Here is a 27,940-nt window from a genome sequence, read left to right as displayed (position 1 = left end):
GGAATCTGGAGTATTCGTGAATAGAGAACTGAAGTTCAGGGGACACATCACTAAAGTTGTAAGAGTTATACGGAAAACTGCTGCACTATAGAGCAGTTTTCTGGATACCCTTACAGCTTTAATGTAAACAATGACATGTATGGATAAGGAAGCAATAGTTGACTGTATAAGCCAGTGTAAAATTACGCCTCATTTAGACATCTGTGCAAAGATCTGATCGCCTAGCTGTACTGGAAATGAGGAAACATTGGAAAGAGTGTGGAGAAAAATAACTAAGACTATCTTATGACTCTGGAATATGAAGACAGATTGAGAGAGTGCGGTCTTCAGAGCTCGGTAGTTAGGAGAGGAGGTGATATGACTGAGACATATAAGTTAGTGAAAGGAGTCTACCAAATAGATACAGAAGAATTATTGCATAGGATAATCGATGATATGAGAATGAGAGATCATCCCTGGAAACTATACAGATTAATAAGAAGATTTTTTTTGGTTGGTGGGTTGTGAATGAGTGGAATGTATCACCAGAGTGGTTAGTGAGTGCTGCAATACTGAATATATTCAAGACAAGGTACGTAGTTATTGTGGTCCACAAGTGTTCGACCTCCCTAGTATTAGTATCACTTCTTTGGAGTTGATACTAATACTAATAGTATTTATTACTAATAGTGATACTAAATATCACTATTTACAAATAGTGATACTGAAATATATTAATGCTATTATTATATTTCAGTTCTGAAAAAAAAAAGGGGTTACAGAAAGTGGGTGGGAGGTGTGGGAAGTATTTAACTAGCCAAAACAGAATATTTTTACCAGACTACAAAATAGTTAATGTACTGTTTAAAAGAAATATATACCAGTAATTAACCATTATTCCCTTAGCACGAATAAAGTATTTTTAGTTCTGAATGTTCTTAAGGGAGTGATAGAGGAAACACATATACATACTTTGAATTTAAAAAAGGTTAAGTTAAATGCATTTTATACTTTGAGACTGAACAAGGAATAAAAATTTGCAAAAGTGAATTAATGAAATTTTACTTTATTTGTTATTTAACCAGTTGACAAAAACAGCAGTGGTAGAATATACAATCTGTTTTATAATATACAAATATGAACCAGAAATACTGCATATAATAAAATATATATCTATAGTAAGCAGTATTGCTTGCTTGCTTATTTACTGTAAGTAGTGATGCTTTAGAAAGAAGGCCCCATGAGTGTCTATCTTAGTACTAATTTAAGCTAAGAACATTAAATAAACAATCAAATTATAATACAATTTACATGGACCATAATGATATGACCAAAATAAGAATTAAATATCTCTTAATATGAATGAAATGAAAAACAAAACATATACACATATACATACAAGGCTGGAATATCAATGGTGCGTGCACACAAACACACACACAAAGATAATAATTACAGGTACATTTGAGGATTGTAACCTACTCATTTTGATAATTCACTAACAAAACTTTTTGATAACTAAAATAAGGTTGGTTAAACTTTTATAGAGGACTATATGTTGATATCTAAGATGTACCCTGATACATGGCAAAGTTGAAATAGTGATTTATAGTCTGATAACTGGCTATTGCACATAGTAAAAATTAATATTCACTGTGTCATGGTTCAATGTTTCACATGTAATCCAGGATAATACCATATATTTCAGAGATTACAATAATGTGCTCTACAGATGTAATATAAGCAATTAATCACTTTGCTTTTTTCAATCACTACAGCATTTGAGATGATTAAATCCATATGAATCATGAAACATGAATATTAATATGTACATTGCATTTATCAATCCCTCCCCACACACACCCACACAGAAGTGGCAGGATTTCCCTAGTGGAAACTCAGGTTTTTCCTACAAAAGAGGAAAAATGGCTAAAGAATACATGCAGCTGATCTCATAACTCTAGTAGCTTCAATTGTCCCAACCAAACCAATACTCTATTCTATCTGCTCCCTGCCTTTGTATGTGCATCCAAAATATTAAAGTGTATCACAGATACCGTACATTCACGAGTTTAGGTGTTCCGTACATGAGTAAATTTTCAACATGAATAACTATCCAGCATAACATTATTGCATATTGCATAGTGGCAATAGCAGTTTCTTTTTAGAAATTGTTCATGACATAATTTCTAGTAATAAAGCTTTCAAAAGCCTTGCTTCATATGTTACAGTATTTTTTCCTGGGTGTAAAGGTGTTTCTTCTAATGGTTGCTCAACCACAGCTTTTACATTACGTCCATAAGCTAGAAAAATGAAACAATTTTAATAAATATCAGGAACTGCAAAAAAAATAACATTAATAGTACTCAGTACAGTCAACTCTCACTGTAACAACTACCAAAAAAATCTCCAACTGCTTCATAGATACAATGATATGCTACACAATATTCACTATAGCAAACTCTCTCTACTCTTGTGATCTCTAAGTGTTTGTTATAGTGATTAATCATTAAATTAATTACAGTTGACATATTTGAAAATGTTAGCAATACATTTGCTATTTCAATTAAAAGCATGAATAAACCAAAATATATAAAAGAAAAATTGAGGAAAAAAAGGATAACACTCAGGAAACATAATTAATAGAAATCAAGAACATTAGATGAATAATTAATATTCATCTAATAATCAACTATTCATTCTTACAATGAAATTTTGCATATTTTATTTTTGAAAAATATGGAACAGTATAATCGACACTAATTCTTGCACATTACATAACTGTTGTTAAACATACTTTTCCAGATCACATGGGTAGAACATCAATTAAAACAAGACAGAAAATTTAATCTTATACAACAACAATAGCAACATGATTCATGATACATATGATATTGCAAGTGAAGAGGTCAGTGTAAATAACAGAGTGTAACAGGAAACATAAGAACAAATAAATCTGGTGTTCAAGCTCATATGTTGATTATTCATACTGGTGTTTTTGAGACTGAAGCAGAGAAACAAAAGTAGGTTCTAAAGTCCTAAACTATGCCACCTAGTAGACTTGACTAAGTGCTCCTGGTCATTGGATTGATCATCTGGGGATGAGCGTTTCCCTGATTTCAAGCAGCTTTATACATCCAATTTGTTGAGATTTGGATAGTTTTTAGAGCAGATGTAGATTCTGGGAACAGTCTCTGATATTTGTATTTGATAAGGTGAAGTCAGGTGGCCATTTTTATTACCATATCTTGCAGTGGATATCTACCACATGATCTGTGAATCCTGGGTAATTATGGTGGTAGCACAGGATATAGATTTTGTGCTCAGATTCTGATGCTGGATGTCCTACAGTTTAGAAATGGTAGGATTGATGACATCTGCAGACACTTGGCAGATCTAGGAAATGTAGGGAAATAGATAAGGAATGCCAATTTTTTGGATGGTCTGAAGGTGGTCTCCAGACAGAAAAGTTGGAAAAAAATCTTGAATCCTAAAAAATTAAACATCCTGAAACTGAAATCTGTCCTCCAGTGATAGCTATAATCTGTCCTAAGAAGACAGATTATAATTTTGGGATTTTTGCCAACTTTTCAATTTGGTGACCACCTTCAGAAGACACAAAAAAGAAAGGAAAAAAAAACAATAAAACTGGCATTCTTTACCTAGTGTCTGTCCAAGTGTCTTGCAGCTGTAATCTGCCCTACTATGACCAAACAGGCAGGACAGATAGCAACAGAATTTCCAAACACAAAAACTACAACTGGTGCCACCAGCTGTTAGGTCTCATTGACCATGCCTTGGATACCAGGCACAGAATATGCCAGAAAAAGGCCATTTTAATTCTCACCACAGTAAATACAAATATGAGAGACTATTCCTGGAATCTGCCTCTGCTTTAAAAAACTATCAGACTTTAAATTTTGGATAAATAAAGCTGCATCAAATCTGGAAAAATGTTCATCCTCAGATCATTTGCCCAATGGCCAAGATCACTAAATGAGGCCCCATAGGTGGCACAATGTTGGACTTTGGGACTACCTTTGTTACTCTGCTCCAGTCTCATTTGCTAATTGTGGTGCCTACATGCATATATATATATATATATAGAAAGTATTTTTACCTTGGGTATAATTATGTTAAAGATACCAAGCAATTTTAAACCTGGTTTTACTCCATTTTTCCCAAGTAAGCAAACAGACAAAAATGTCAAGTTTGCGCCTGCAAGTGATGCAAGACTAGCTGATCCTACAGGTAGTGCAAGACCAAGGCAACTCGTGGTAGAGGTGGAACAAGCTCCGATCACTAATCTTAATATTTACCCTTAATGCCAAAACACATCTCCAAGAAGGGGATGTATGATGTTTTGTATTAAAGGCAAGGGGCCACTACCCAGACCGGTTTCGACCTTTTTTGAGGTCTCATCAGTGGGAGCTAGGCTAGGAATACCAAGATTTAGTAATACAGAGCTTGTAAGTATTTTACCAAAACAAGTTACCATAAGGTGTTTTAACCTTATTAAATAAAAATCTCAGGAGGAGATATAGATGTAGAAAGTATTTTTACCTTGGGTATAATTATGTTAAAGATACCAAGCAATTTTAAACCTATCTTTAACATAATTATACCCAAGGTAAAAATACTTTCTACATCTATATCTCCTCCTGCGATTTTTATTTAATAAGGTTAAAACACCTTATGGTAACTTGTTTTGGTAAAATACTTACAAGCTCTGTATTACTAAATCTTGGTATTCCTAGCCTAGCTCCCACTGATGAGACCTCAAAAAAGGTCGAAACTGGTCTGGGTAGTGGCCCCTTGCCTTTAATACAAAACATCATACATCCCCTTCTTGGAGATGTGTTTTGGCATTAAGGGTAAATATTAAGATTAGTGATCGGAGCTTGTTCCACCTCTACCACGAGTTGCCTTGGTCTTGCACTACCTGTAGGATCAGCTAGTCTTGCATCACTTGCAGGCGCAAACTTGACATTTTTGTCTGTTTGCTTACTTGGGAAAAATGGAGTAAAACCAGGTTTAAAATTGCTTGGTATCTTTAATATATATATATATATATATATATCAATCTATCCTGGACAGCATTTCTTGATGATAATGATTTGACAAAAATGAAATTATTTTAATTAGCATATCATGTCTTGTCATTTCCTTCTTAAAATACTAGTGAGAATGGATAAAGCAGCAAGGAGTGTGTGTGTGTACTTTATATCAATTTCTCTCCCCCCCCCCCACACACACATGCAAGAGAAATTGCAATACCTGAGGAGGAGATGTTGCATGCCTATTGCATTTGAGTACCTCAGTTATTGTAACTCTATCCTTAGATTATCTAAATTCTGTGAGGCCCCTGCTTCACCCTCTGCTGTTAATGCCCTGAGTAGTGTGCAATGCCATTATAATGCAGTTTCATCAGCAGTATATGTTATTTGGGACTGAGGTGCTTATCAACTAAAAGGTCAGCAATTCGTCCACATATTTCATGGCTGCGTTATTGTTTGTGGACCATTTTACTATGCACTTTATGAATCGAAAATTCCAAGATGCTTCTGAAACCTTCAATGGCATCTTCGCTGTAGTCACACTTATGTTCTGATTTAAGTTCTTTATGGAATAACATAGCATGTTCCATTAGCATACTTCCAACAAGTCCACACAATTACTCTGACACAAGTGTGTGCCAAGTCTAACATCATCTGTGGGGATTCAGTGAACTATTGCTTGAGCAGCTGCTAGAATTTTAATAGTGTTCTCGTAATTTTGTTCAGATTATAAGGTACTGGACTATCTTCTGCCAGAAAATCAGTGGTGTCCCTGTATTATGAGTAGCTAGGAAAGATAATGTATACAGACTAAACAGTTTCGTTTATTCTTAATACAAGATTATGAAGTAAATCTATTTAGATTTTTATGTTAAAAAATATGCAGTATAGATTTTATTATTATTTTATATGTATATGTTATCTCTAGTAACACACACACACACATATATATATATATATACATTGAATTAGCTTTGCATTAGGAACACCCACCTAATAACACGTTAGTCCACCTCACTATGCAATCACAGCTTGTAGATGCCTAGGAACAGATTCCACAAGGTGTCGAACATCATCCATGCATAACACAATCTGCTGCAGCAACTCAGTCGGTTTATGTTCATTCTGTGCAGGAGGATCAGCAGTTCTCACACCTAGTTCTAGCATATCCCACACATATTTAATTGGGTTACATTCAGGGGAGTTTGGGAGCCAAGACAATGTGGAAAATTCATTGTTGTGTTCCTCCAACCACTCAGTAGTTGTATGAGCCTGATGACAAGGTGCATTATTCTGTTGAAAGATGGCACTGTGGTCGGGGCAGACCTCCTGCAGATATGAATGGAAATGGTTGGCTCGTGGGTCCCTGTAGCATTGGCCATTCAATGTTTGTGAGATGATAACCAACGGACCTAGGGCATGCCAGGAAAAAAAAGCTCCCAAGATCATAACATCACCTCCGCTAGCCTGTTTAATCCTGACTGTGCAACAAGGGGATAGGGCTTCATGCTATTTATGCCAAACGTAAACCCAGCAATCAGCATGGTGCAGCAGGAAATGGGACTAGTCACTCCAGACGACCTTCTTCCTTCTACCGAGGGTCAATTGCCTATGTTCCTTGGCCCATGAGAGGCATTGTTTGTGATGCCTGGCCATCATCATGGTTACCCTTATTGGTCTCCAGCTGTTGAACCCCAGGCGACGCAAGGTACAGAGCATGGTGCATGCAGACATGAATCGAACTGCCCTGCTGTTGTACTGGTAAGTGAGCTGTGTGACTGTTGCACATTGTTGCTGAGATACCAGTCACGACACCCTATGCTCACCCTCTAGGATCAACCACGCATAGCTGACCAATGTGAGCCCTTTGTTGGATGTCTGTTCATAGATACCCAGTCCTGTTTCCGAAATACTGGCACCCCCTCTCCAGGCCCAAATTATCTGCCCGTGGTCAAATTAGCTTATGTCACCACATTTCCCAATTACTGGCAAACATTTACTGATTACATATAGAAGATACCTGTGCCCATTCATAATAGCTGCATGTGACATTGACATCATGTGGTACTTTGTTATCATGCCAAACATGTAAATAGGGGAGAGGATGTTCCTAATGCAAAGCTAACTCAGTGTGTGCATATATATATATATATGTGTGTGTGTGTGTTACTATAGACTTTTTTGGTGAGTCAACATGTTATGAGTAAATAGATAAATAAAAAATTATATATTTATAGCATTTTATATTTGCATACTATTTTATACAATCAAGATCTATATTATGAAACTCGTTCTCCTCCTCTTCATGTTTAAAAATGTAGCAAACCTAGATATAGATGAGATTTTCCAATATATAATAGAAGAGGACATAATATGGTTCATTTATCCTTAAAAGCTGAGTAACAGTTGAGTAAGCAAGTAAAGGAGTGAGGTGCAGAATTTCTCATAGCAAATACTAAGTGAAATCTGTTGCCAGAACAGCATTATCAGAAATTAAAGATAAGTATGATAATGTTGTGTGAGCTAGAATGGATCTCTAGTGATGAGTTATGAACATTAATGGAGATTATCAATTAGTAATAAAAATAAGGATTATTAATGAACTTTACAAGGATTAATTTTATTAATAATTTTCAATAATAAAATCTACAAAACAGCTCAATAATAAAATTTTTAAAAAATTGCATGCAACGTCTGTTTAAAATTACATGGCAAATGTCACATACCATAATTTCATGACTTGCATATCGAGTGAGTTAGAGTGATGATTAGTTGTTATATGAGTCATCTTTTGCTCGTTCCCTCCATCCTAGGAGAAGTGGGAAACTGGACTACCACTTGTAAACATAAAACAATCTTGAAATACATTTTGTAGTGGCTACCAGTACATCCAATTATAAGGGGGACCAGAAAGTAATCAATTATTTTTAATAGGTCATTTTTAGCCGATTGTTTTTTCTTAAATAACACATAAATTATCCTCGATTTGGAAGACCTCTTACTCAAGATGACGATGCTCTTAAGACTCTCGTTGAATCAGATCCAAAATAAACCATACAAGAATTAGCAGAGAAACTTAATTCATCATGGTCAACTGTCCAAAAGCACTTACATAAGAGTGGCAAGGTTCTTAAACAGGATGTATGGATACTGCATGAACTGTCAGAAAACAATAAAGCACAGAGATGGGCGATTTGCAATTCATTGTTGACCAGACAACAAAATGACCCCTTTTTGGAACGAGTCATAACTGGTGATGAAAAATGGGTGCTGTATAAGAATAATAATAAATGCAAAAACAGTTGCTTTCTCCAAATCAAACTCCAATTCCAACACCTAAAGATGGACTTCATCCACAAAAAAGTTCTGTTGTGCGTTTGGTGGGATATTCATGGAATTATTCATTACGAACTCATGGAACAAGGTAAAACTATCACAGTAGCCATCTACTGCGAACAATTAGAGCGACTACATCAAGCATTGTTAATCAAAGTCCTGCACTTGTCAATCGAAAAGGGGTAATTCTGCAACAAGATAATGCAAAACCACATTCTGCAAGAATGACTCAAGAAAAAATTAGGCAGTTAGGATGGGAACTTCTACCACATCCTCCATATTCACAAGATATTGCCCCTAGTGACTATCACTTATTCAGGTCCTTAGAACACAGCATAAGAAATAAAACCTTCCATTCGCAAGATGATGTCCAAAGGAGTTTGATATCATTTTTTGCCTTCAAAGAAAAAACTTTTTTCAAAAAAGGACTTCTAAACTTAGTAGATCGTCAGAATAAGGTTATAATTAATGATGGCGATTATAGAATTGAATAATGTTAATTTGTTCTTTAATAAAATTTATATTAAAAATGTAGTTCAAGAAATTTATTACTTTCCGGTCCCCCTTACATAAATATCAATGTAGGTCCATGAAGTTCATGCTATTTCCAATTGGACATGTCTCCTGATGGATGGTTGATAATAATAATATATATTATTCATATTTTCAGGTGTCATTTATTTCCTAACAAATGCACTTAATCCAATAACAAAAATAAAATGGAAAATAAAAAAAACAGAATTTTGTAAAAAACATTAATGCATGTTAGCAAACAATAAAATGCAACAATAAAAAGAGATTTCATTGTAAAAGAATTGCATATCTAGGTGAAGTTTTGGTAATGCTTTCTTACCTTCACAGTGTGTAAGAAACTGAAGACAATCATATAACACTGAATCTCGTACCATGATGACTTGCTTTGCTAAATTTTCCAATAATGACAGAAAACAACGTTTGGCATAAAACCACGTATCTGTGCCTAGTTTCTTATTGTATGGTTCCAAACTTTTAATCACTCGAGAAATTCCAAAATCATAATTTCCCTTAGCACAATACAAGGTCCTAGAATAAAAATAAATTATTATTAGTAGTAGTATAAAGATAATACCATGGAGTATCAGAATTCTTTTGAGGATGCTCCAATAAAATTTTATTATTAATAAAATTTTACTGGAGCCACTTGGCCAACCAGACCAGCATTTTAATGCTGGCCTGATTGGCCAAATGGTTAGTGGATCCGTTTTCCAGCCAAAAGGCTGCAAGTTCGAATCCAGTGTTGGGCATAGATGTTTGTCACTGTCTGTGAAAATACTAGTAGTGGTGGTCGGTGGTAGATGATGTTGGTGTAGATGATGAATGTAGTTGCGATTAGAGATGGAGAATTGCAGAGCAGGTGCCCTCCCTCGACGAGTCTTTGGACTCCCTGGAGGAGTTATGTAATAATAATAATAATAAAAAGAAAATTAACACATTATAATGATTATACATATTTTTGGTCTTAAAATGTTAAAAAATATAAGACTTATGGAAACTGACCATAGATATTTAATTCGTACGTATGTCCATACAATATTGCCTACCAGTTTCGCTAGTAACTGACTTTCTCAAGGCTTGCACAGTACAAAAAAACGTTAGTACCTGTTAGGTAGCTAAAGTAACACGTTCGCATGACATGTCTGTATGAATTGTGACTTTCTACTCAAAGTATCATGAACATGCGTTACATGCAAACGTGTAATATGATTATTCGTGTACTGTAGTTCTGTTGAACTGAGAGAATTAATTAGATTTTCCCAAGTATCGTTCAGTATGGCCCCTTGATTTCTGTTTAGGTTGCTGCCTGTACATAGCACTACTGCTGCCTCTTTGAATAATCGATGTCTGTAATCATTATCTACGTAGGGCATAGAGCTGTTATCCCAGTCTATAGTGTGGTTCGAAGTTGAAAAGTGATGTGCTAACCGGAGGTGATCGTTCTGTTGTGATTTACATCGCCAACATGTTCTTTCTGTCTTATTTCCAGGCTTCTCGAAGTTTGTCCAATGTAGGAAAGACCGCAAGTGCATGGAATATTATACACACCTGGGTATTTATAAAATAGAACACTGTCCTTAGGAGATCTTAGAACCTGTCTGATGCTAGTAGTTGGTTTAAATACAACCCTGATGTTATGGGCTTTTACCAATCTTGCAATTTTGGTGGAAATTGAACCCATAAAGGGAATGACTGCTGTTGAAATTTGCTGGGAGACTGTTCTTTTTTGTTGTTATCTTTGTATAGAAATTTGTTGATGATGTTTCGAGGATAACCATTTTGCGATAGCGTTATAGTGATTTGGGACAGTTCTGTCTGAACTTCTTCATCGTCGGAGATAAAGTTTCTTACTCGATTTCTCACCATGTGGATGATGCTCTGTTTATGTGACCTATGATATTTTGAAGAGTAATGTAGATATCGTCCAGTGTCTGTAGGTTTTTTGTAAATGGACAGTTTGAAATTGTTACCTTGTCTTTTAACTAGTATGTCCAAGAAGTGTGATTCTTCATTGTTTTCTACTTCTAGAGTAAATTTTATTTTATTGTGGAGTGAGTTGATTCTATTGACAAACATATGTAGGTTTTCCATGTTGTCCTGCCATATGATGAAGATATCATCCACATATCTTCACCATATTGAAGGTTTAGGAGTAATGTTGGTGAAGATTTCATTTTCAAATTTCAGGTCTGCATATGGTGGTGACAGAGGGCTGCCCATGGCTAGGCTTTCTAATTGTTGGTATATCTTGTTGACAAGGGGAATGCCACTGTCATCCTAAACTCAAAAGATTATTTCAAGAAGATAAATGACTTACTATCAGACTTCCACTTACAAAATTCTCAACAAAGATCCTACCATGAAGAACCATAATGAGACAAACTTCCTGATCCACAATATGAATACTTGGCCTGAAGAACTAAAAAGAAAGCTTAAATCTTCATATCCCATTACTCCTAGACTGTATGAGGTGCCTAAAGTGCACAAGGAAGAAGTGCCACTTCGTCCGATTGTGGATGGCAGGTCCTCCCACACTTACCTATTGGCTAAGCACTTAGCTAACTTACTTAAAGGAAAAATCAGACAAACAGAATCCTACATAAAAAATTCTCAACAATTTGTTGACAAACTCAAAAACATGAAGATAACACAAACAGAAATAATGGTCAGTATAGACGTAGCATCCTTATTCACGAATGTAGCAGTAGAAATCATGAACATTATCAAAGATCTCTTTCCTGCTGATATTACAAAGATGTTCAAGCACTGACTACAATCAAATTTCTTCAAAGTTAACAACAAGATATACCAACAATTAGAAGGCCTAGCCATGGGCAGCCCTCTGTCACCACCACCACCATGTGCAGACCTTTTCATGGAGAAATTTGAATCCTCAAAACATCAACAAATTTCTATACAAAGATAACAACAAGAAAGAACAGTCTCCCAGCAAATTTCAACAGCAGTCATCCCCTTTATGGGTTCAATTTCCACCAAAATTGTGAGATTGTTAAAAGCCCATAGCATCAGGGTTGTATTTAAACCAACTACTAGCATCAGACAGGTTCTAAGATCTCCTAAGGACAGTGTTCTATTTTATAAATATCAAGGCGTGTATAATATTCCATGCACGTGCGGTCTTTCCTACATTGAACAAACTTCGAGAAGGCTGGAAATAAGACAGAAAGAACATGTTGGCGATGTAAATCACAACAGAATGATCACCTCCGGTTTAGCACATCACTTTTCAGCTTCGAACCACACTATAGACTGGGATAACAGCTCTATGCCCTACGTAGATAATGATTACAGACATCGATTATTCAAAGAGGCAGCAGTAGTGCTACGTACAGGCAGCAACCTAAACAGAAATCAAGGGGGGGCCATACTGAACGATACTTGGGAAAATCTAATTAATTCTCTCAGTTCAACAGAACTACAGTATGCGAATAATCATATTACACGTTTGCATGTAACGCATGTTCATGATACTTAGAGTAGAAAGTCACAATTCATACAGACAGGTCATGCGAACGTGTTACTTTAGCTACCTAACAGGTACTAATGTTTTTTGTATTCTTAAACCTTTTTTGCATTTACCTTTTTTTTGTACTGTGCAAGCCTTTAGAAAGCTAGTCAGTTACTAGCGAAACTGGTAGGCAATATTGTACGAACATACGTATGAATTAAATATTTATAGTCAGTTTATCAATAAGACTTATTTTTTTAACATTATAACGATATTGAAGGCACATAAAGAGCATGTAGCAACCGATCTTATTAGATACTACTGTTGTATATACTAACTGCAAGAGGTATATCTTCTCAGTGAATTCCATATTAAGAAGACAAAAATACATGAAATACACTCAAACTTAGCGTACTTGATACTCTCATTATAGCAAATACCGCTAACAAATTTATTCATTTGACTTCGAAAAGACCACCAATACTCCACAGTGGACAATTTGCTATAAAGAGTCATAATAGCAAACTGTCTGCTATAACAATTGTGGTCCCTGTGAATCTGCTATGGTTGCATTACAAGACAGTTTTATAATTTATATAAAATCTTAAATTTACTTATATGACTATCTATCTGTCTCAATGGCTTTAATAGGCCTTTAAGGTCCACAATCTTCCAAGCATGCTTAGATTTCGTAACCGAAATACGAGGATAGAATGGTCACCCCTATGCCTCGAAGTATTCCTGGCTGTATCCCTGTGTGTTCACGGGGCCGGTTTGCCTGCTTGCAGGATGAAAAATGCCAGATAAAATGGCAGAAAAACCCTGCTGTCCACGCCCAAGACTGGCTAACTTGGCTATGGATGAGGAAGATCCTTCAGCTCTTCACGTCGTCGATGGGAATCGAACTTAGGACACTCCTTCCCCAGTCATATGGCTGCAAAGTGCAAAGCCACTAGGCTAACCATGCAGACATGGTTAGCCTAGTGGCTAACTTACAAACAACAAGCTCCATAATTTTCCAAAATGTAAATATAAAATAACTTGACTGCACAAGTTATTTTATATTTACATTTTGGAAAATTATGGAGACAACTACAGTGTTTGAGTAAAACCTTAGTTTAACATAAACCAAAATCAACACTCGACGTTTCGACCTTGATATCAAGGTCATCTTCTGGAACATATACACTATATACAGAGAAACAAGCTGCACTACAATCTACATGGTTTGCTAAAGTTACTGACCAACCGTTACAACAATTATTGGCCTGACCTCTGGTGAAAAAAAAAAAAATCATTGACAATTCGGCGAAATATATCCTAGAAAAACTTAAGGCCAAATTTCACATTTTGAAACAATGGCGAAATGACTCAATCATACGAATCAGGAGATCTCCTTACCGGAGATCCAACAGTGAACAACAAACAAGTGAGACAAGGAGTGACCAACCACCAACAAGCAAGAGTCATATGATCAACTTATCTAGCCACACCTTAAATAACGGCCAACTTGCACTACTTGATAAAGGATTTAACTTCGTAATAGCACCTAAAACTGTTAATAAATTGGATTTTATATACCACATAGAAAGAGGCATTAGGTCTCTTCCTATTAATATAGCCGATAAAATCTGATTAGAAACCAGCAATGTTCTGAATAATAAGAAAACCTTGCATAGCAATCTTACAAACAACTAGCAGCAATCAAGTCATTTAAAACTGATCAAGAGATAATCATAACAAAATCGGATAAAGGTAATGCCACTGTCATCCGTGACAAGTCAACATCCATCCGTCAGATGAATCAACTAGACTCCGATAACAGCACCTATCAGCTTGTAAACTATAACCCAACTAACAGAATAAAGAAAAAAAACAGAAATTACTTAAGTCCATCACTTCTTGGCCATCAGACACAGTTAAAAAGCTTATACCCCATTATGCCCGTTCTCTCAGAATATATGGTGTTCCTAAAGTACACAAACAAAACGTGCCACTTCGGCCGATAATTGAAGGAATAGACTGCCCTTTTCACAAATGTCCCAATCAATGACACAATTCTTCTCCTACAGAACAAATTTCTGCTGTACTATGTTCTGGTTACTTCGTGTGGCAAAATAAATTTTACCTACAAAAAGAAGGTACGGCCATGGGCTCACCACTATCCCCTCCAATTGCTAACTTTTATATGGAAGCTTTTGAGCAACGTGCTTTGATTCCTTCACTCCAAAACCTACAGTGTGGCTTAGATACGTTGACGATATTTTCATTATCTGGCCACATGGGAGACAAATATTAGACACATTCCTTATCCACCTGAACAAACAACATTAACGCAAACAATTTACTATCGAAATTGAAAATCAGAACTCACTCCCGTTCCTGGATACACTGGTCATACGTCTTCCTTCAGGCAGTCTATGCTTCATGGTCTACTGCAAACCGACACATATATGCTAAATCATACCACCACCCATCACAAAAATATGGAGTCATTAACACCCTTATAAACAGAGCTACAACAATTTGCTCTAATCAGCAAGCTCTTAAACAAGAATTTAAAATTATTAGCAACACATTTATAATGGCTATAACAAAAATACTATTAATAAAGTTCTTCATAAAACTTCATTAAAAAAGAATTTAGATTACAGTAAAACCATAGCCATCCCATACATTAAAGGGTTATCAGAAAAAAGCAACAGAATCCTACACCATTATAATCTCAATGCCACCTTTAAACCACCTTCAAAATTAAAAATCAAATTCAACTTCTCTAAGGATCCTCTCCTCCCACTGGCATATCCTGGAGTTTATTGCATCTACTCCACCTGTAATTTACCTTATATTGGTGAAACTGGACATACAATCCCTATAAGGAAAAAAAACCACAAAAGACACATTAAATATAACAATTTTGGTGAAGCAGGTCTCTCAGATCACGCTCTCAACACCTTACACCAAATTGATTGGAAAAGTACCTGCTCTCTACACCATACAAAAACCTGGTTTGAAAGAAAATTTAAAGAAGCCTGTGAAATTCTGATTAACCACCCTAATATCAACAATAATGGCAGCATGAAAATTCCAAGAATCCAGATGGTACATATTCAGCCTACTTAATACTTAATATCTAGCATACTTTAGGACTTTAAGCAACATTCAGCTAGTATTGGAAACTACTCCATACCAATTGGTTGAAATTTATATGTATAATCATGTTTTTAATATATATATATAAACATGTTGCTCACCAGTCCAATGTAATTTTGTAACCAATAGATAATAATAATAATAGGACTCTAACATTGATGTAGTCAAGTTTTTTTTTTTTTTCACCAGAGGTCAGGCCAATAATTGTTGTAACAGTTGGTCAGTGACTTTAGCAAACCATGTAGATTGTAGTGCAGCTTGTTTCTCTGTATATAGTGTATATGTTCCAGAAGATGACCTTGATATGAAGGTCAAAATGTCAAGTGTTGATTTTGGTTTATATTAAACTAAAGTTTTACTCAAACACCGTAGTCGTCTCCATAATTTTCCAAAATGTATTCTGATCACAGTGTAAGCCTAAAAGAAAGGATATTTTGTATTTAGTTTTCTTTCAAATGACTTCTAACAGTTGTAATTACTCATAAGAACCTTTTTTATTAAAAATTCAATAAAAATGTAATAAAAAGGCCCATTTTGATTTTATGTTTGCATTTGCAAACATAAAATCAAAAGCTAAGTGGATATCAGATCCACCATTATTTCAAAGCCGAATGTAGAAACCATGAAAGTTTCGTAAGTTGACCAGAGAACTAGTGGGAATTCATTCTTCAGCATCACCAAGTTGTCTCATGGACAACTTAAAAGAACATGACCGCTGCCAAGTGCCTGTATGTTCGTCTTTTATTAGTCTATTTTGATAAGGTGTCACTGGCTTGACAGCTGTTTCAAACTGGTTGACTCTTTTCAGAGACCAGGCAGAAACCGTATGAGAACAAAAACTCTTGTTCAGTACTAAGGAACTTGAAATGTCAGAGAAATGTATTTTCCGTTTGTGAACTCTTGGTCAGTGTGTAAAAGTAATTAATCAAATAAAGAGCCAAAAGGCTTCAGTTCAGCAAAGTAAAATTACATGAGCCTGGTGCCTGTATTGGTAAGGTGATACTGCTGGATTTTGCAAAAATTTTGACAGAATACTGCATAGAATTCTAATCAATAAATTGCAGCACATGGAGATGGATATATGGTGAAGTGGATAAAAGGATGGTTGATAGACAGTAGAATCCAGTAGAAGGCCTGTGACTAGTGGCATGCCACAGGGGTCTGTTCTTCAGCCACTACTATTCAACTTGTTCATTAACAATCTATATAGGAAAGGATCTGAGAGGAACTATTCAGATGTTTTCTGATGATGCAAAATTGGGTAGAGCAATAGTTAATACAGATGATGTTAAAATTTTGCAGGATGATTTGGATAGACTGGCATACTGGGCAAAAGAAAATGGATTTCAGTTTAATGTGACAAAGTGTAAGGTTATGCATTTGGGGTGAAAAGATTACAGCTATGCATCACACTGAGGGAAATGTACAGGAAACTAATTAAACCAGGGATTTGAGGGTGTTACTGGATAGGAAGTTAAAGTTTACAGGGCACGTTGCAAAAGTGGCTGTAGAAGTTCATTAGGTTACTTGGTTACTGAAGAATACCCTGATGAACAGAGACAAGCAGGTCATTATACCTCTTTATAGAGCCTTAATAAGATCCATCTTGACTACTGTGTGCAGATCTGGTCACCTGAGTTTTTAGGGAGAATGAGATGGAGAGGTTCCAGATCTGAGTGACCAAAATGGTATCAGGTCTATGAAATGACCTGATACCATATGAGTCTCATGAGGACAAGCTGAAGATTTGTGGATTATAGAAATATATTTATTGAAAAACTCTGAGTGTAAGTGGATCAGCAGAGTTCAAACCCGTGTTCTTCAAGGATCAACTGTATATATATCAGTGTGAAATAAGGATCTACAAAACTTGAAGTTCCTTGAACTAAAAAACAAAGTAATTTTGTTTCTTTACTTTTCTACCGACTTATTTTATCAAAAAAAAAACATATATATAAATACATACAGCTGACTCCCGAAGAACATGCGTTTGAACTGCACAGACTCACTTATGCAAGTTTTTTTATGAATAAATATATTGGAAAAATTTTTAGAGATTTGAACAATTTCAAAAAACTCGCAGACAAATCGCATAGCTTAGAAATATCGAAAAAATTAAGAAAAAGTTAGGCATATCACAAATGCATAAAATATATGTAGATACTAGTCTATTTTATCATTTAGTGCTATAAACTATACACAAATCTATTTATAAAAAGTTAAAATTTCTCAAACCTTATGTACACAAACACTTACAGACATGAACATAGCCATTTGAAGTCGAGAGAAATGTAAACAAATGTAAAGATGCAGTGTTAAATCATAACCGCGTAAAATTAACTATTATTAATTAGTTAAATAGTTTATTAATTAGCATAAAATAAAAATTTATTATAACGATTCATTCATCAGTGTATAGGCTAGCTACCACGAAGCAGTCGCATCGATTGCACTAGGCTACCATAAAGCAATCATATTGCTGCTAAATCGTTATACCTGTAAATAAATATGAATAATTTCTTTTTCATGTTATCTTTTCATTTTTGATGTCTAGTAATATGTATAACATCTGCAGTGTTTTGTATCATATAAGACAATAGTGATGTAGGTACTGACACACAGACAATTCGTCTTGTCAACAGATGACGTAAACTTACAATATTGATAAATACAGTACAGTAATCTAAATGTATTATCACTTCCTTATGATTTTGTTTATAGCTTACTTTATTGTAAGAATATAGTATATATCAATGGCACATTCAAGATTTAATCTTGGGGGGGGGGGGGTTGAGTAGACGATTTGAGAATAGACACTACACATTGCATATGACCTATGACTGAGCATCTGCAGTGATCGGCAATACATGAAACCTGTGATCTCCGCTGGCCCAACTCGGGCAAACGAAGTAGCACTCAGTCCACCCAAGCACAACCTCGTTCGCCTTGCGTTCACAATGACCGTGATTCCTGAGAGCTATAAGGTATTCCCACCTTATGTGACTGCTAATTCATAAGTAGTATAGAAATAGAGGCCACGAGACAACATAAATTTTAAAAAAAGTTAATTTTAATTAGGAAAAGATTTTTAGAAAATTTTCTAGTGTTTTTTCCTTATTCTTTTTTTGGGGAGGCCCAGCTCCCCCCCCCCCTTTTATATACCATATAAAATATGTGTTAATCGACTGTTTATGTTATTGGTAAGGCTTCCTGTTAACAGTAGCCTATCAGTAGTTAAGTATTTGGGGAGTAAAAAGTTATATGCAGATTTTCGAACGACAGGGGGGGCAGTTCTCCTAACCGCCACATTTAAAGGTCAACTGTATTATTTAAAATTTTCTGTTATAATAATTTTAATAATAATAAAAATAAATATTATTATTTAAATTCAGATTTATTTCCACCAGATACAACAGAACGTTTAGCCACTGTTTTCACTGCTCTTACTTTAAATAGAAAGAAAAGTTCTACATCCAAATATAAAGTGTTCAGCTGGTTATTAGCAATGCTTACCAACTTATACATGGAGAAATTTGAAGAGGTAGCATTATCATAAGCTGTAGAAAGTATTTTTAACTTGGGTATAGTTATGTTAAAGATACCAAGCAATTTTAAACCTGGTTTTACTCCATTTGAGACCTCAATAAAGGTCAAAACCAGTCTGGGTAGTGGCCCCTTGCCTTTAATACAAAACATCATACATCCCCTTCTTGGAGATGTGTTTTGGCATTAAGGGTAAATATTAAGATTAGTGATCAGAGCTTGCTCCACCTCTACCATGAGTTGCTTTGGTCTTGCACTACCTGTGGGATCAGCTAGTCTTGCATATATTGCAGGCACAAACTTGACATTTTGTCTGTTTGCTTACTTGGAAAAAATGGAGTAAAACCAGGTTTAAAATTGCTTGGTATCTTTAACATAACTATACCCAAGTTAAAAATACTTTCTACATCTATATCTCCTCCTGAGATTTTTATTTAATAAGGTTATAACACCTTATGGTAACTCGTTTTGGTAAAATACTTACAAGCTCTGCATTACTAAATCTTGGTATTTCTAGCCTGGCTCCCACTGATGAGACCTCAATAAAGGTCGAAACCGGTCTGGGTAGTGGCCCCTTGCCTTTAATACAAAACATCATACATCCCCTTCTTGGAGATGTGTTTTGGCATTAAGGGTAAATATTAAGATTAGTGATCAGAGCTTGCTCCACCTCTACCACGAGTTGCCTTGGTCTTGCACTACCTGTGGGATCAGTTAGTCTTGCATATATTGCAGGCGCAAACTTGACATTTTGTCTGTTTGCTTACTTGGAAAAAATGGAGTAAAACCAGGTTTAAAATTGCTTGGTATCTTTAACATTATCATAAGCTATTTTGAAACTAGCCATATGGTGGCATTACATGGATGATCTAAATGTTTTTTCTTTTTTCTTTCTTTTTTTTTTTTTCAATGGACTCCAATAAGTAATACAGTCTATCAAAATAGAACAGATTATTATTAGACACCTCCAGGGAGTCCAAAGACTCATCGAGGGAGAGTGCCAACATAATCGAATGACTGTCCCTTCCAACTACTAACCGTGCTCAAACTTGCTTAACTTTTTGCGAGCCATTAGTAGCAGAGGCACTACCAATCGACCAACCTTTGCTGGCTACATAGAAAACAATACAATAATTCCTTTTCTAGATATGTTAATTAGTAAAGAGGTGGCTGGTGGTGTATCATTGAACGTCCTATAAAAAAGTCCATTCACACTAGCTAAAAGCTATCAACCTAGTGTATGCAACATTGAGTTCATTCCATTCTCTTCACTGAATGAAGAAACTTAGGTGTATGAGGAGGAGGTATTAGAGTTGTTGCACAAACTAAATAAGAATTCAGCAATAGGAACTAATGGGATATCAGCATAGGTGCTAAAAGAGTGTTCAGCTGAACTGGCTATATAATTTGTTGCTATATAACTGGCTATATAATTTTTTTTTATATAATGGCTATATAGCCTGAACCAGGCTATATAATTTGAGTCTTAGAACACTGAAGATTCCACAGGAGTGGAAAGAATGTATTGTGATACCATTCCACAAGAGTGGTGCAAAGACTGATGTATCCGACTACTGACCAAGCAGTATCTCAGGAGTGGTGGCAAAGATTTTGGAAAAGCTGGTTAGGGCTTGCATTCAGAAATGTTTTGACAGAGAATCTCTACTTTGCAATAAACAACATGGGTTTACTAAGGGAAGGTCATGTTTTAGCAACTTGCTCACATTTTATAATAATGTTATTAATGAGCTAGACAAGGAGAATGGATACAGCATGATACTTTTGGATTTTGCTTAGGCTTTTGAGAAAAAGTACAGAATGGAAGATTTGCATAAATTGGAGAATATGGGTTTGGATTGTAAAATATTAGCGTGGATAAGAGGATGGCTGATGGACAGATATCAAAAAGTGGTATACAGGTGTTGTGTCTGCAAAATTTAAGGTAACAGGTGGTGTACAAGGATCAATCCTTGGTCTACTGTTATTCAATCTGTACATTAATGACATTGGGAAGGAATTAACAAGTGATATACAGCTATTTGCTGATGATGCAAAGACAGGTAGAGTAATCAGGAATGCAGTACTTGTAGAATGATTTGAGTAAGTTGGATATGAATAGTCATACAATAGTTATGACTCTTCTGGCATGCTGCTTATAATTTTCATAACAGACATCATCCTTATGCACACGGTATTCCTTCCACATCATCCTTTTCTTACAAATCTCTTGCTTGATAAGATTACACATTTATTTCACTCCTGTCCTGTTTACTCTTTTGAACGCTTGGGACACATTCTGATATTGCATCATTTAATTATTTTTTAAATGCTTCCCATGCACTGTTGATATTTTTCCCATCCAGCAACTAATACCATTGTACTGAACTCAGCATACTCCTCATTATTCTTGTTGAGAGGCTTATACGCTGGTTAAACATGATAACTAATATTTAAGGAATTGACAGCGTATACCAGAAATATAAATTAAATAAACTTTAATATATACTTTCCGATATTTCGGCAAATGTTATGTTGCCATCTTCTTGGGAACTTAATACAAAGACACGTGCACACAAGTACTACATAACAGCAAATGAGAACTGAAGCTAGGAAGCTAACGTTTTCCTAAAGTCCTGATGGTGCCCCCTGGTGGGATATATTGGTGGATCTTGGCCTTTGGGCTGAAGTTCTGATAAATGTTTCCCAAATTTGGGGCAGTCTCATGCATCCAAATTTGTTGAGGTTTGGCATGTTCCTAAGGGCTGAGGCTGTTTCCATGAATAGTCTTTCATACTTGAACTTGCTGCAGTGTATGACTGTGGCTTTCTTCCATCTTATTCTGTGGCGCGTATCCAGAGCATGGTCTGCAAGCCCAGAGTGGCTGTACTGGTGAAATCGCCCTTGTGTTCTGAGATTCTGATATTTGCTGTCCTGCCTGTTTAGCCAAAGTAAGACAATTTACAGCTGCAAGAGACCTGGTATACACCAGGTAGGTCTAGGGGAAGTGGTTGGTCTTTAGTGGAGTGGATAAGGGATGCCAATTTTCTATGTGGTCTGTAACAAGTGGTTAAGTCATGTTTTCTTAAGATTTTGTTGATTTTTTCCGAGGTGCCTCGGATGTAGGGAATGGTGATGGATTTAGAGTAATATTTTTTGTGAAGGGAGGGGGGGGGTAGCCATTGGCTGAGAAAGTGTCACAGATGTGATTTAGTTCAGTGGTTAGGGCTTGATCATTTGAACAGATTATTTGAACAGACACTATTTATTGAATAGTGTCTTAATAACTCCATACTGTTGTGAGGGGGGGTGATGGGATTGTTGGTGAATGTATCTGCCTGTATGGGTGGGTTTTCTATAAACTGAGAAAACCAAGGTTCCATCAGGTTGGCGGGTGACTAGTGTGTCTAGGAAGGGGAAGTTATTGTTTTTCCAGGGTGAACTTGATTCTAAGGTGTTGGTTGTTTAAGTGTGTTAGGAAGGAGAGGAGTGAATCCGGGCCATGTGGCCAAATAGCAAACACATCATCAACATAGCGAAGCCATATGGTAGGTTTTTGTGGGGCTGAGTTTAAGGCTTTCTCTTCAATAGTTTCCATAAAGAAGTTGGCCAAGGGTGGGGAAAGTGGTGAACCCATAGCTGTCCCCTCTCTGTTTGTAAAATTTTTCCTGCCAAACGAAATAGCCTGAGTTCATTGTAAACTGAAATAGGGCCGAGACATCGGGAGGAAATTTAGCTTGGATTAGCTCTAGGGTTTCTTTGAGGGGTACATTCGTGAATAGGGAGGAGACATCAAAACTGACCATTATGTCATTATGTTGCAGTGTAAGGCTTTCTATACTGGCTTTGAAGTGGGATGAGTTTTTTATGTGTGATGGTGTGTTGCCAGTATAGTGTGAGAGCGCTTTGGCTAAATGCTTGGCTAGTTTGTAAGTGGGGGAAATCAATGTCATCCACTATGGGACATAATGGCACATTTTCTTTATGTATTTCTGGGAGCCCATATATGCAGGGGGGGGGGTCTAGAGTTATAGGGTTTTAGTCTGTTGCAGACCACGCTCTGGATACTTGCCACAGAATAAGATGGAAGAAAGCCACAGTCATACACCGCAGCAAGTTCAAGTATGAAAGACTATTCATGGAATCAGCCTCAGCCTTAAGAACATGCCAAACCTCAACAAATTTGGATGCATGAGACTGCCCCAAATTTGGGAAACATTTATCAGAAGAACTTCAGCCCAAAGGCCAAGAACCACCAATACCGGCCAGGGAGCACCATCAGGACTTTAGGAAAACGTTAGCTTCAGTTCTCATTTGCTGTTATGTAGTACTTGTGTGCACGTGTCTTTGTATTAAGTTCCCAAGAAGATGGCAACGTGACGTTTGCCAAAATATCGGAAAGTATATATTAAAGTTTATTTAATTTATATTTCTAGTATACGCTGTCAATTCCTTAAATATTAGTTAGCATACTCCTCAGTTAGTCATAATTTCCTGCTTTGGAATAGTGGGCATGGGAAAATGAACATCAGTAAATGTAAAGTCATCATGCAGTTTGGCATGATCAGATATCGAATATCATATTATACTGATGGAATTATGCTAGAAGAAACTGATAAGGGTAGAGATCTTGGAGTGTTAGTAGATAGAAAGTTAAAGTTCAGGGACCATGTAGCAAAGAATGCAAATACAACTCAAAAGATAACTGCAATGCTGAAACTAACTTTGACATGCAAAGATAAGGATTTCATTTTGTTTCATTACAAAGCCTTGATAAGACCTCACTTGAACTAATGTATGCAAGTCTGGTTTCCTGTTTTCCACTGTGATTCTGATACAGTGGAGGGAGTTCAAAGAAGAGTAATAAAATGATATCAGGATTTACTGATTATGAAGACAGATTGAGAATTTGTAGACTGCAAAGAGGAGAAAGAGGGGTGATATGATTGAGCTTTACATTCTGAAAGGGTCATACAAGATTTCAGTTGATGGAATTTTTTATTTTATGGTGGGTGGGAATAGGACAGGAGGGTATCCTTGGAAGCTGAGAATGAATACTGCTAAGAAGGGTGAGATCTAGATTTTTCTCATAGAGTGGTGTGTGATTGGAAGTAATTATCATTGGGTGTCGTGTGTAAGCAATATGAATGGATTCAAGAACAAGCATGACAGCTGATGCATGTAGTATGTGTCCTCCCTCAATGAGTATCTGATTCCATGGAGGTTTCTCTTAATAATAATAATAAATAACACATTTATTCAACATGATGACCCACCCAATGAGGGCTTTTCACAAACTTTTATATATAAAAACTTACATATGTACCACAGACATCAGATATACAGGCTATATTCCTTCACAATATGTTAATAGGACTTCCCAACATGCAGCTTCTGTACTACAAGACAGTGGCAGTGGAACATGCTTTAAATCAATGCAGATACTTGAATGTCTTATGAGCTTCACAATACAGTGTTATTTTCCAAAAATATCCTATATAATCCTCTTTTATTATAACAAGGATTACACTGATCGAAATAGGGGAATTTGTCAAATTTGGATGGTGAACATTGTAGCTTTGGGGAATCATTCATTTATCATGTAATATTTGTTGGATGAATAATGCAATTGTGAAGAATAGCTAATAAGTTTATGATGTTTTTTTGTTTTTTTTTATTTATTTATTTTTATTTTGATGTGTCAATCACTATATTCAAACTGAGATATGGCAGGTATGCAAAGCACTATTTAAAAGCAGTTCAAAGCTGTATTCACATCAAGGTTCTGTAATGTGCTATGCACCTCCATTTCATTTAGTTTCTTTACAGGCTTTTACCTCTCTTGTTACTGCAATATCCATGTTTGGGCAAACAAAGGCTCAACGCAGAGACAGTTGGCATAAAGAAAAAGGAAAATCTGATTCTTGTCGGAGCTTTAATTAATATCGTAGACAATGAACATAACACACATATAGAAATTTTGGGAAAATTAGTAGAAAAGAGCAAAAATCTGATAATAACAATAATGGATATCTGCTGCATTCTGTTCTGGATATGGACTAATCATACTATTTTCCAGTGTAAAGATGTGCTAAAATTTATGCCGAAAGAAGACAAGAACCCTGCTTGAGTGGTGTACTTTTCTAATTTCTCTACCATTGCAGATGAGCTCAAACTTCTGTTATATCAAACAACCCTCTTTTTACATAAATGATCTCTCACTGAAACCATATCCTTAGTTTTATTGATAACAGCATGCTTCATTCCTTCTACTCAAACCTTGCTTCAAACATCCCAAAACTTTAAGGTCTTCTACAATCAGTGCCTTAAACACCGATCTCATGAAATGATGGCAACTTTCAAAACATAATCCTGTATTTTTTCTCATAAAAGAGTACTTGGTTCACTTCCTCATACCTTTCGTTACACCTTACTCCCCAAACCAGACCTCTCTTCTTGATAATACAATTACCTCCATCCTTTTCTGGCACAATCACATCACACCTGAACATTCACAGTCTCCAAGAAACTCAATATCCTTTTCCACTCAAGATCAATGCTACTTTTCACATATTCAGATACCAAATCTGTAGAAATCCCAAAATCTCTAACCTCAGAAGAATGTGCTCACATCTGGACGATGCACCAATCTTCTACTAAAAAATTCTTGGATGATGTCCGAAAGAGGACAGTCTGGCTAACTGATGATCCTTCTCTCACAGATGTACTCCAATCACTGTTTCAGAGATCTTCTGTTTCTGCTTTGTGCCTAGTCTACATGTACTTTCATGAGCAATATTTCACAAGACTGGCAACCATCATTCCTCCCCTCAGCCTTTGAATCCTAGAACAACCTGATAGCAACTGCCTAACATCTAATTACCATTCAGTTGCAAGCCCAATGAACCTGCTTTTCCCACTTCTCTTTCATTCTATATCTCTATTCTCTGGAACAACCTTTCCTCATGAATTATTTCCCAAAAAAACTTTCAGATATTCAAAAAAAAACATTAACACATTATTTTTCTATTAACTCTTGGCCACAAATGGCATTAATTTGCTATAGTTTGTGAAACTTATAAAAAAAATAATAATAATAATTAATTAAAAATATAAACAAAATAACAAAAATAAAATATTGAAATTCAAAGAAATGATATTAAATATCTGATACTTCCAATATAATTTTGATACTTTAAAAGCTTTGAAATTGACCAGAGAGTTTATGAGAATATCACATTCAGCATTGGAGATGCCTCGGCACTGCACTAAAAGATGATGAACAATATATTCACCATGAGCCTATATATATATATATATATATTTTTTTTTTTTTTCACCTTTTATTAGTGCTTTTGGTTTAGATTTCACTACTGGAAGCTGTTTTACATTGCTGCTAAGTTATTGAAAGTCACATCAAATTATTTCAAAAATTAACATGTGCAGAATGTGATAAAAGTATCTTTTGAAATTTACAATATTTTTAATGTACTCTTTTTAAGTTTCTGTTTCAATGTGTGATTTATTTTCTTTCTATTGTTGCAGCTATGGGCTGTATCATATATCTAGTGGAACCATCTGACTAAAACCAGACAACATTAATTGTGGGTTGTGGTCATAACACAACACTGGCTGAGATTTAGCACTTCTCTAATACTATCAAAAGTTTTTTTTTTAATTTCATTTTTTAATTTCATCAAAAATTTTGCTGGTGGACCTTTTTTCACATTTTGAATATATATATATATATATATATATATATATATATATATATCCAGTCATGTGCTTAATTCTTCTGATCCTAATGACCATCAGTCCACTATACATTCAGTAAACTAGGATAATTCCAAAATTATTTACAAATGCTATGATGAACGTGAAACAAAAATCTTAGAATCAACAGAAATTGCACTAAATCCTTTTCACTTAATGTCAACCTCAGCGACAACCTTTCTGATTGTTACTCCTCTGCTATTCAGCTATGGTGGTCTCGAGATCACGTACTGGTGCATGAGAACAACATAGCTAGTCCATGAATTCATACTATTGTGAGCAATCCGTTAATAATTTTGAACTTTGGTGATGTACCACAGTAATGTTTTATATGTATCTCTTTTTTTTTTTTTTTCTTCTATGTATTATGTACCTGGGGTTTTTCCTCCCACAAAGCAGGCAAACCAGTCTTAAGAACACAACGCTTCACAGACAATTACACATAGTTGAGCGTAGGGGTAACGACCCCACCTCGTAGTTAGTTATGAAACCCAAAGATAGGAGGCTAAGGTCCTACATGGGGCTGTAGTGCCAATAGAATACGAAGAAGATAGATTTTTTTTTTTTTTAAATAAGCACCCCAGAAAACAAGTTAAATGATGTGATGAAACCATTTGATTGGTACAATACTTTTATCAGAGCTATATTTCATTTAGGTTTACTGCAAGTCTATATAAAAAATATTTTTAAATAAAATCATTATTTTTTATTGTAGTCTAACATGAGGGAGAGAGAGAGAGATTGTTTGATCGATAGCACATTATTATTGTAAATGGGCAGAAAGTTGGAGAGAAAGAAAAAAAAATTGCAATTTCATCAAACATTTAGTTCGAAATCCTAATTTTTTTTTATTGCATATATGAATAGATTTAAAGATTTAGAGGAGAGCAGGATAAATATAACAGAATATATTTATATTTCAAACATGTAAAGAGAATCATGACATACCCAATAACTAAATTAACAATACTAAGATGATATATTTTTTTATCTGGATCTTCATAAGCTAACTGCTCTTCCTCTTTTTCAATCTTTCTCATTAATTCTTCTGCCTTAAAAAAAAAGTACAAAATAGGATAATACATAAAACAGTACAAAA

At 35.5% G+C, this 27,940-nt stretch overlaps 1 protein-coding gene across 1 annotated transcript in view; it reads right to left on the bottom strand.

The window, feature by feature from the left end:
* Positions 1 to 1,027: 1,027 nt before the first annotated feature.
* The window catches only part of Ttc30 (tetratricopeptide repeat domain 30), a 232,626-nt gene continuing 205,713 nt past the window's right edge, over positions 1,028 to 27,940 (bottom strand). Inside the window, exons 14-16 of the mRNA XM_090397606.1 lie at positions 27,790 to 27,893; positions 9,226 to 9,434; positions 1,028 to 2,282 (exon numbers count right to left, since the gene is read on the bottom strand). Coding sequence (XP_090253732.1) covers positions 2,155 to 2,282; positions 9,226 to 9,434; positions 27,790 to 27,893 — 441 coding nt within the window. The 3' untranslated portion in view covers positions 1,028 to 2,154. The remainder of the gene's footprint in view (positions 2,283 to 9,225; positions 9,435 to 27,789; positions 27,894 to 27,940) is intronic.

The sequence above is a fragment of the Typopeltis vanoorti genome, chromosome 9, assembly GCF_054136105.1.
Source record: "Typopeltis vanoorti isolate ZY-2024b chromosome 9, IOZ_Tvanoo_1.0, whole genome shotgun sequence".
Lineage (NCBI taxonomy): Eukaryota > Metazoa > Arthropoda > Arachnida > Uropygi > Thelyphonidae > Typopeltis > Typopeltis vanoorti.
This window is presented reverse-complemented; position numbering and strand designations above follow the sequence as displayed.